General features: G+C 46.7%; 1 protein-coding gene across 1 annotated transcript in view; it reads left to right on the top strand.

Moving 5' to 3' along the window:
• Positions 1-319: 319 nt before the first annotated feature.
• Positions 320-11,421, top strand: part of LOC310771340 (CREB-binding protein-like) — a gene marked incomplete at both ends in the record, with an annotated part of 31,241 nt that continues 20,139 nt past the window's right edge. The window contains 6 exons of the mRNA XM_083663973.1: positions 320-382; positions 2,174-2,285; positions 3,123-3,244; positions 7,604-7,816; positions 8,768-8,947; positions 9,881-10,052. Coding sequence (XP_083520099.1) covers positions 320-382; positions 2,174-2,285; positions 3,123-3,244; positions 7,604-7,816; positions 8,768-8,947; positions 9,881-10,052 — 862 coding nt within the window. The remainder of the gene's footprint in view (positions 383-2,173; positions 2,286-3,122; positions 3,245-7,603; positions 7,817-8,767; positions 8,948-9,880; positions 10,053-11,421) is intronic.

Here is an 11,421-nt window from a genome sequence, read left to right as displayed (position 1 = left end):
GTGCCGAGCAGCCTGTAGTCAGGGGGGGGGCTCAATCCAAATCTCAAAACCGAGGGGGCTCAATCCAAATCCCAACACTGAGGCAGCATCACTATTTCAGACCTCAATAGACGACTCGAAGTGTTCTAGGTGTCGAGCAGCCTGCAAGTGTTCCAGGTGCCGAGCAGCCTGTAGTCACATAACTAATTCAGCAAGACCTCAGCAGGCGACTCGAAGTGTTCTAGGTGCCGAGCAGCCCGCAAGTGTTCTAGGTGCCGAGCAGCCTGTAGTCAGTCAGTTTGGGGGGGGGTTCAACGCCGAACTATGCCAACGCCGAATTATGCCGGACTGGGCGATCATCCCGCGCCCGCGCATCGCAGCAGCCTCGCCCGGCGATGGTTCCGTAAGTCGCCGTGCTGCCGAGCCAACCGGTCGGCGACAAGCGTCGCCTTCCGCCCAGCGCCCGCTGCATCGCGAGGCGAGCAGACCGGTTGGCCTTCAGGTTTCTCTCTTTTGGGGGGTTCTCCGAGCAGATGCCCTCCCGCCTCAAGAAGAGAGGCATCTTGCCACGGAGTCACTACGCCAAAGAATCAGTTGCCATGCTGCCACGCCATCAGAATTAATGCCATACCGCTTCAGGCCATGAATCCTATCGCCATGCCATACTTCAATAAAGCTTGCTGATTAACCTTACCCTCTGGTCTCTCATGATTGAAATATGTTTGCATGGATCAGTGTGTGTCTATGTACATGTGTGATGGTATACACTGCCTTGACAAAATATTCATTGTCCTTAACTTTTCCTGCGTTTGTGGTGTTACAGCCTGGATGAATGTAGGATTTTTAATCACAGATCTATACACAATAAATCATAACGTCCCGCATTGGACTTTTTTTTTTTTTAATCCATGAAAAATGAAAAGCGTACATATTTTCAGACAATAGATATTCAACCCCGTGACATTGACACTCCAAATTGAATTAAGGCAGATCGAAAAGTCTTTTGTCCATGAGCTATTTCTGTCATTTCATTGGAGTCCACTCCTAGCCAGTTCAACTCATTGGACATGATTTTACGTTGACGCAGCACATATGTCTCCATAAGGCTCCCACAGATGGCAGGCATGTCAGAGCAGAATGTTTACAGTGGAGCCCAAGGAAAGGAGACTCCCACTGATTACCATACCCTTTGATTCAGGAGGAACAATGTGCCTTTGCATTCTTGGCCTCAAGTCAAGCTTGTTCAAGGTGGGCATCAGACTCCACCGAGTGTCTGCGTTGTCCCCTCTCCTGTTTGTGTTATTCGTGAACAGAATATCAAGGCACAGCTGAGGTCTGGAGAGTGTCCCGATTCCATGACATTTCGGCGGCATCACTACGGGTCGTGGATGATGTTGCCCTTCTGCCTTTATTGGACTGTTTTCTCTGATATGCATAGAGTACCACAGGAATGAGTGGGAAGTAGCAAATCGCCGCCATGCTGGTTCGTAAGGGGAAAAGGCTATGGGATTTTAGAATGGGGATTTCGGGTTAAATGTATGAAATAAGGTCTAGGCTTAACAAACGTTTATGGGAGTGGAAATTTGTGTTCAGCAGGATAATCTTCACAAACGAGGTCCACTCTTATGACTTTTGAAGGGTAAATGCGTTTTTTGTTGTGTTTTTCAGAAGGCAGATGCCATGTTTTGTATTTTTCCGATACCGGTGCTAAAACCATACTTTAAAACGATACCAGTGTGTAAACGGTGCCTGAACCGACACTTTTTAAACTTGACGTGGTTTTAAAACGATTTTTCAACGTGAGGGGAGTGGCTACCGCGTTAGAAACCTTCAAACTGCAAGGTTATTGGTTGCGATTAAAGGAGGGATTTTTACACACAAATAAAATCCCGAGTCCGGCTTGACCGAGACCGATGGAGGGCGAGTCCGAGACCGATGGAGGGCGAGTCGAGACCGAGACCGATGGAGGGCGAGTCCGAGACGAGACCGAGACCATCAACATGTGGTCTTGAGACCGGTCTCGAGACCAAGACCGATCTCGAGTACTCCAACACTAGTGTCTGGCTTCATTCTGCACGACAGGATGAGCAGATCAGCCATCTAGAAGGTTGAGCTGCTGCTCGATCACGTTGGGAGGAGCCAGTTGAGTTTCAGGCACCTGTTAAGAACGTCCCCAGGGTGTCTCCCTTTATAGGTTTACCACGCACCTGGGGTACATCCAGGACACACTGGCGAGAGTATATCTCCCAACCTCCTGGGGAGCGCCTGGGGACCCAACAGGAGGAGTTGGAAGAAGTTACAATCAGGTATAGATCTGAGGAAGGCTGTAAACCAATTTGTGTTGGTGAATAGACACAAACAAAGTAGGCTTCAGTATCAGGAAATGTGAAAAACAATACGAAGACCCAGACTCCTTCTAGAGCCGGTTGTCCAGCTGAACTGAGCGACCATGCATGAAGGACTTTGGACAGGGACGTGGCAGCAGCAGCAGAGAGAACAATGAAAAGAGCCAAATCCAGGGAAATTCCCGAGGAGGACCTGCTTCAGATTACCAGAGACTTTAAATTGGGGTGACAGTTAATGTTGCAACAGGGCAACAACCTTAAGCACACAGCCAAATCAAAACTGGAGTGGCTTCAGAACAAGAATGTAAAAGTTCAGGAATGGTCCAGCTAGAGCACAGACTTAAATCCCACTGGAATCTAGATTAAGAGAGAGAGAGCCATTCACAGACACTACGCATCAAACTTGACTTGAGGTTGGGCAAATTTGCAAGGAAGTTTTTTTTTTCTTTCTTTCCCCAAAATTCACATGTGCCCTGCTCATACAGATTTCTGTAGAAGTCTTTACGCTGTAAATATTGCTGTCAAAGGTGCTTCTGCAAATAATTAAATCCTCCGTTCTTTAATTTACATTACATTTGCAACAATTTCTAAATGTTTTCAGTCCATCGTTATGTTTTTTTGTGTGTAGCTTGTTGCCAAAAACGAAACATTGAATCCATTTATTATCCATGTGCAACACTATAAAATGCGGGAAAAAGTGTAGGTGGTTGAATTCTATCCGGAGACATTTTATATGTGCATTGCCTCTGTGTTCCATCGTGTCCATTGCTTAACATTGTGGTCCGCTCTTGTGTGCAGGAATCAACCAATTCAATCCCATGGCTCTGCCCAACGTCCAGATGTCCCAGGCACCCATGGGAGCCCGCGCCGCCTCCCCCATGAACCACCCACAGCAAATCAACATGAGCTCCGTCCCACCGGTGAGGCGGGAGGGGAAACGCCAATCACACATCACAGCACACACACACACACACAGTGGGAAAGTAACATCAGCTAACACCCAAATGCTGGTCAATTCTTCCTCTGGCTATTTGTCTACACTAACAGCCACTTGGTCGTCTATTCAAAAATCTAGCTGGCTGGTGAATTTTGGGAAGGACGAGTCACTGTTGCAGGTGTGCAATGACAACAAATGCAAAAGTCCAGTGTGAAGCAGAAGCAGGTGAATTGAGAAGAAAAGATCAGGCCTGTGCTGATGGTGATGTCTCTGTTGTGCTGCTTCACAGTGAGGGCCCTTAGCCACGGTGTGCTAGCTACTGCAGAGCCTTTGGAAACCAAGGTGTGGGATACAGTGACCTTTTTAATACCAAATCATATTCCCAGTCATTTCCTTGATTGCCAGATAATGGGAATTGGATTAATTGTGAGTGCACTGCACATCAATGGCTCTTGGTCAATGCGCAGCTTTCCAATGTGCTATGAGAGACTAATTGAAATTGTAACATTGCCTCAACCTAGCGAATTGATTCAATAGCATTCGACTACAGACAAAATATTCAACATGACCCAGTGGTGTTTTTTTGCATTAATTATGGCTGCACTATTAATCAAACTCCAATTGTGATTTGAACATGCAATTTCTCTTTCACAGTCGACCACTCAGCGATTGTAATTGGGTAGTGCAAGCTTGTTACTTAGGAGAGAGTAGAGAAGTGGCCACTGAATAATCCTGAGGACTGAGGAGGACGAGGTTGTTGGTAAACTATTATAGTTAATGAGGATGATTTTGTCCTGGAAAAAAGATCAGCATTTTTTTTTTTACAAAGTTAAGTGGAAAGAGAAGAGGCAGAGGAGAGTACAGGGAAAGGATACACCATGGAGACAAGGGAGAAGATGGAGCCACCAAAAGAAAGACTAAGGACACAGAGGAGGAGGAGGAGACTACAGAATAGTTCAATCAGAGAATCCAAATCAATCCCTTAACTCATTCTCTGCCAGGGTCATTTCGGTCTGTGTGCTCCCAGTGCCAGGATTTTGAGCATATTTCCTGATCTTCCAGGACCCACAGAATATTCTGTGCTAGGAATAAAATTACACAACATATCTCACAATAAAGCAGAGACTCTCTTCTTACCCCTTGTAAAAAACTGAAACTCTACCATGTTTCCTTGTTTAGTTACAAGCAGTGGAAGTTAGCTTGTTTTCACTAAAAATGCCCTCCTTGGGAGAGAAATAGGAGAAAAAGAGGTTTTTAGTGAAGGACACCGTTTCAAGCAGAACTCTCTTTTGAGCCTTTTATTTTTTGCCTCAGTGACACATCAGACATATACAGTATTTGTTTTCCCAAATAAATAAATAAAAAATAAAAAATAAGAGAATGTATTTGAGGGAGCTGTGTCGGTCCATCCCGCCCAGTGAGCGGCTACAGAGAGAGAGAGAGTCTGGCCCCTGGGGTTTCTTGACAGATGAGGCTTGGCCGCTGCCTCCTTGCTACAGTATTGTCAGTAAAATGGAAGATCCTCAGAATAAGTTGGAACCTATTTCGAGACATGGTCTTTCCGAAATAGGTGGTGTAGGACTACACACAGGACTGGGACTAGGACTGGACTGCGCCTCCATCGACTCAGAGTCTGAAAACACAAAATATCAAAGTATGATAAATATGTGCACAAAATCAAATAAATAATTTACTTTTACAGTTGCCATGTGGATTTTTAGCTTAGCTTGATAAAAGCATAAACAAATGGAACAAACCCTTATGTGGTCACACTCACACTCTCTCTCTCTCTCTCTCTCACACACACACACACACAGGAATAACGAGTGCTGTAACGTTACCTGCTGTCACGTTACCTCTCATAACTAACGTTAGCACAGAAGATCACACAATAGCTACGTTAGTGCTGTAAACTTTGAAATGTTTATGTGACACAGACGGCTGTGTGTGATCATTTCATCTCAAACGCGATACAAAAAATAGGCTACTTTTTACCATCGTCATCGCTCTCTCCAAGTGGCACCCATTTCTCCTCTGATTCATCTGTGTCAGACGGATCAGAACGCTGTGAAGGGGAGCCTTCGTCGCCCTGGCGCTCCGTCGTGGAGCAACAACAAAAACGCCGGCGTCTTCCTCGCCATCGTCGCCAGCCGAGAACTCTGGATCGGACTCTGTTTCGACCACAGGCTCCACCCATAAATACTAAACTAGCGGGTTCCTTTTATCAGTTTGACTTGAAACAATGTCACAGGCTGGGAAAGTGTCTGATGTAATGTAAACACCCAAAACATGAAAGTACGTCCGAGTACGTCTTTGGCACAGAACGCCATTGTTAAAAGTACGTCCGGGTACGTCTTTGGCAGAGAATGAGTTTTGGAAGAGAGCTACGAAATGGAATCTGAGGTAAGAGAATAGGACAATGTAAGACCTGTAGTTAAGCTCATTAGTACAGTGATTCTCAACCTTTTCCATGTTACGGACCTCTGATTTAGGGCCACAGACCCCCATTTGATATTGTGTCTATGACCCAAATCTGAAAATGTGTATTGTTAGATAGGTGTGTGTCCAGAATTCCCATTAAAAAAAAGTATTGTAGGTAGAGAAAGAGGTCACAGTGAAACTATACTCAAAATGGCCATTCTGCTACATTCTCTGATTGTTGGCTTCTTGTCAATGAAATAATGGTGAAGTTGAACAATTCATCACTTTGCTGGGTACCGCGTCAAAGCCCCATGATGATCACTGGACCCATGTTGAGAACCACCATACTCCTAGGATCCTGTCCCCACCAAAGTCTATAAATCCCCCCTATGTGACATTTGGAAAATGAATTTGAGGCCCTCATGTAATAACCACCAAGTCCCAAGAAACCAGTAAAAAGTGGCTACCCAAGCCTATGTAGCGGTAAAAGAGAATGTTGTTGCGGAAGATGAGCGGATCATTTCTTATCCTTTGCAGAACATTTTAAGAACATTTTGAAAGTGCTTGCTAACCACACTATGAAATAATTATGTAAGGCTGTGTGTCCATCTAGCGTCTTTTTCTGACCGTAAAACGCTGGAAGTACGCTGGGGAGCGCTGATCTCAGTCCACAATATGCAAGGAAGCAGTCTGAAAGTAACGTTAGCTCAGTGCGGTAGCTATAGCTGACAGCTAACATTAGCTAGCAACACACATACAGTGATTTAGCTCAACACTCACCAGAAGTCTAGAAAATCTGTTCCCACAATTGTATCTCTTGTGATAGTTTCTCCATGTGATTAGTTGCCAAAAAAGGAGCACCCGACACCAGCGTCTTTCTGAAAAGTTAAAATATTTTCAGCTGGAAGCGCTGGGAGCCCGGCGCACAAAAATGACGGCGCGCTCTGAAAATAGACGCTGGTTGCAGTGCACTTTCTCTAGACGTCCGTGTGCACCCGCATACCCATTGGAAACAACTGAAAAAAGACCTGAGGAAAAGAAGCTAGGCCCTTAGATTGTGAGATAGTGTAAATTTCAAGCCTTTGAAAATTACAATGTCTCTTAATTTTACATTATTTCATAGCGTGTTGAATGCACCAGTCACAACATGTACATATGAGCATTTTGCCGCTGTTTGAATGTGTATTTGGTGACTTAACGGGGGTAGGCTAGCCCTTCCGCAGACTACCAGTCATTGTGCTTCTAAGCTAACTAGCAGGAGGGGCGCTACGTTCTAATGCATGCACAGAGAAGAGAAGGGCATCTGTCTTCTCGTGAAAATGGCGTGGAATAGGCGAATCTCCCTAAATGTTTGCATGTTCCTTTAACCATCGCAATGGCTTGTGTTGCTCAATTCCTGAGGAGGACAGAAAATGTCACCTGTGTGATCTGGGAGAGGTTGAAAATGAAATGCACTTTCTGTTTTACTGTCCGTTATATCACAATCTTAGACATAGGCTTTTCTGTAAAATTTCTTTTGATGAAGGTCCTGATCTGTTTTCTATGTCTGATGACTGTAGACTTCAGTACTTGTTTACTGAAAAAGTGTTCCAGGTTGCTCAGTTTGTGTTAAATGCCTACCAACAGCGTAGGATGGTACTTTATGTTTGAGATATAATCTTTTCTTTCATTGTCTGACATGTTCTGGAGATGTATCATATTCTGTTCTTTCATTTTCTTTTTCTTGCTCCTGTATGCTTTGAAACTAGTGTCTTGTAAGCCCATGTGGGCTGGGCACCTTAAGGTGTATGACACTTTGAAAAATAAATAACTAACTAACTAACTAACTAAAAGCTAGTGTGGTCGGTAGAAACGTCATCATTCCTGTTGCTCAATTCATGGTAACATCCCATGGCCATTCCTTCCCTCTCCTGCTGTCTAGATGGGCATGTCACCCTCCAGGATGCCCCAGGCCCAGGGCATGATGGTGGCGCATGGCGGTGGCAGCATGGTGGGGCAGACGGCCAGCCAGGGACAGTTTCTGGCTCAGACCCAGTTTCCTCCAGGATCTGCCGCCGTCGCCGCTACGGGTGCCATGAATGTCACCGTGGGCCCTGGCATGGGCCAGCCACAGGCACAGGCTGCAGTCACCCAGGTGAGACATGGAGAGACATGCGTGGCTTGCTCTTGTTAATGCTGTTCGTTTTCGGACTAGATTCGCTACTAAACTTTGCTAATTCAGACTAGCTGCTGGGGGACTAATCGAAAGCTGCTGTAACCAATCATACTAGCCGCTACTTGCTTTTAAATTACTCTCAAACCAATCACAAGGTGCTCTCTAAACCCAAATCTATGTGGTGTTACGTTTGTCTTTGTTGTCTGTATGACCTTGTGACTGTCTGTCTGCTTATCTCGTGTGTGTGTGTGCGCGTGTGTCCGCCTGCACTTTGTGTGTCTTCTTCTTCAGCAGCAGCAGCAACAACAACAACAACAACAACAGAGCGCTAACCTCCCCATGAATGCACTTGGCCCCTCGTTGGGCCCCCAGCTAGGCTCCTCCCACTCCCCCCTGCTCTCCACGCCTCCGCCCGCCGCCTCCTCTAACCTGCCGCACCCTCAGCCCTCCAGCCGCAGCTCCACCCCCACCCTCCCCGGCCCTGGCCCTGGCCCTGACCCCGGCCCGGCCCAGGGCGCCACCCCGTCCGCCCCGCCCAGCCCCAAACACAGGCGGAGCTCCCCGTAGCAGCACAGACGCAGCCCCCGCCTCAGCCCCCTACCACGCCGGTGAGACCCCGAGACCCCTCCGCATGCCCTCCGCTCTGACTCGCCTCCCCTCAAAACTCCATCCCTCTTGACTGCCATGCACCAACCGTCCCACGCACGTTCACCTTGTTTGTCTTGTAACCGCATCTCTGTTTATAGCATCCGTCACAATGGGAATATCGCATCTTTGGACTTGAGGGAGCGATGAATTGCAAATGGGAGATGTCAATGTGTGTCCTCGTAGCTCCAACCCTGCATGCACACAAGTAAACAGTGAGCTGATGCCAGTGCCTCATGGATTCTCTCCCTCCCTCCCTCCCTCCCTCCCTCCTCTGTGTTTCAGCTGTCTCAACCGGGGGCCAGTCTGGATAACCGGGTTCCCACACCGGCTTCAGCTGCCAGTGCGGACCTGCACTCGCAGCATGCCGGAGCTGACCTGCCTGTGCAGGAGACCAAAGCCGAGCCACGGCATGACCCGCGCGCGTTTCAGGCCAGCGGTGGCAAGACTGAGCCCAAGATGGAGGTGGGTGGGCCTTAAGCCTTCATTCTTCATCTTCATTCAACAACTGCCACTTTGGTTGATGTTGGACAGTATTTATTGTTTTTTGTTTTCAAATGCACTGTAATCATGGTAACACGGTTTTAATGATAATTACAATCTTAAACGCTAATACCAAACGCCAGGAATTTGATCACGGTTCATTAAACCGGTAATCGTTTAATCTCTAATCTGGACATATCAGTCTCCTGGATGATCTCCATTCTCAATGATAATATAATGTATTTTAAGTCACTTTGTTTGGTTGCTATGGAGAAATATGTCTCACATTGTGAAGCTTGGAGAATGACAAGACTCAAATAAAAACAGAAACATGTATTTTTGTCTAAACCAGAGGTTTTCAAAGTGAGAGGCGGGCATTCCCTGGGGGGCTCCAAGCAGTTTCAGGGGAGGTGAGGTGAATGGAAGTGAAAACATATTACATTAGTTATTATTAGATTATAGTTATCAAAAGGAGATGACACAGAATAGCCTAAATGTGTGTGATTTGGTTAAAGATAGTTCAGAGATAAAGTAGTTTTGGGCAATGTTACTGTTTCTACCATTCTCCCAGAGTCCGAAACAAATGAATGCCTTCAGACGTACACTTGTATGTATTTGGTATTCTAGTCTGAAGTATGGCAAACCACAATATCAGGCTATCATGGCTCAATTGTTGAGTGTCTGTCTATGGGATCAAATAACATAATCATGATCCAATAGGCCTCCAGGAATTGACTGAGGGGGACTTCCTTTTTCCAAGCTGTGTCTGGGGGGAGGCCTACATTCTCAGACTTTGAAAACCCCCGGTCTAAACCAATCTCTGAATGGCGTAAGCCATCAATTATCCAACCCCTGCAAGTGTTGAGTTGACAACTATAGCAGCGATGGAATGAGTCACGGCCTTTCTGTCTGCAGACTGAGGACGACGCTGGTTTGCTATCGATAAAAAAGGAGGAGCCAGAGGAGAAGCAGGAGCCAATGGAGGTGGAGGAGAAGAAGCCGGAAATGAAGACGGAACCCAAAGACGAGGAGGAGGGAGGAGCCAACGGCACAACCTCCTCATCCCCGACTCAGTCACGGAGGAAAAGTGAGTGTGGAGGTCAATGAAATGCTCCTCTGTTGTTGTTTAGGGCCTCTGACTAAGAGATAGAAACGCAGGGTCCCTGCGTTTCTATCTCTTAGTCAGAGGCCCTAAACAACAACAGAGGAGCATTTCATTGACCTCCACACTCACTGTGTTTGGTTTGTGTGTGTTTGGTTCGTGTGTGTTTGGTTCGTGGTTCGTGTGTGTTTGGTTCGTGTGTGTTTGGTTCGTGTGTGTTTGGTTCGACAAAAGACAACAATGTTACAACGCAGAACATGTGTTGTAACAACAAAGACAACAATGTTACAACACAGAACATGTGTTGTAACAACAAAGACAACAATGTTACAACGCAGAACATGTGTTGTAACAACAAAGACAACAATGTTACAACGCAGCCACTGGCTGTTTTCGTGGCTGTTTTTGTGACTGTTTTGTGCCCGTAGCTGTTTTTGTGGCTGTTTTTGTGGCTGTTTTTGTGGCTGTTTTGTGCCCGTGGCTGTTTTCGTGGCTGTTTTTGTGGCTGTTTTGTGCCCGTGGCTGTTTTCGTGGCTGTTTTGTGCCCGTGGCTGTTTTCGTGGCTGTTTTTGTGGCTGTTTTGTGCCCCTGGCTGTTTTCGTGGCTGTTTTGTGCCCGTGGCTGTTTTTGTGGCTGTTTTCGTGGCTGTTTTCATGCCTGTTTTGGTGGCTGTTTTGTGCCCATGGCTGTTTTCGTGGCTGTTTTTTGCCCGTGGCTGTTTCGTGGCTGTTTTCGCCACGGGCACCGTGGCTGTTTTCGTGGCTGTTTTGTGCCTGTGGCTGTTTTCGTGGCTGTTTTTTGCCCCGTGGCTGTTTCGTGGCTGTTTTCGTGGCTGTTTTCATGCCTGTTTTCGTGGCTGTTTTGGTGGCTGTTTTGTGCCCATGGCTGTTTTCGTGGCTGTTTTCGTAGCTGTTTTCGTGGCTGTTTTGTGGCTGTTTTGTGCCCGTGGATGTTTTCGTGGCTGTTTTGTGCCCGTGGCTGTTTTTGTGGCTGTTTTCGTGGCTGTTTTGTGCCCGCGGCTGTTTTCGTGTCTGTTTTGTGCCCGTGGCTGTTTTTGTAGCTGTTTTCGTGGCTGTTTTCATGCCTGTTTTGGTGGCTGTTTTGTGCCCGTGGCTGTTTTCGTGGCTGTTTTCGTGGCTGTTTTTTGCCCGTGGCTGTTTTTGTAGCTGTTTTCGTGGCTGTTTTCATGCCTGTTTTGGTGGCTGTTTTGTGCCCGTGGCTGTTTTTGTAGCTGTTTTCGTGGCTGTTTTGTGCCCGTGGCTGTTTTTGTAGCTGTTTTCGTGGCTGTTTTCATGCCTGTTTTGGTGGCTGTTTTGTGCCCGTGGCTGTTTTCGTGGCTGTTTTTTGCCCGTGG

Source organism: Poromitra crassiceps, assembly GCF_964638095.1.
Source record: "Poromitra crassiceps genome assembly, contig: HAP1_SCAFFOLD_537, whole genome shotgun sequence".
Taxonomy (NCBI): domain Eukaryota; kingdom Metazoa; phylum Chordata; class Actinopteri; order Beryciformes; family Melamphaidae; genus Poromitra; species Poromitra crassiceps.
The sequence above is the reverse complement of the archived record's forward strand: the minus strand, read 5'-3'. Positions and strand labels throughout refer to the sequence as shown.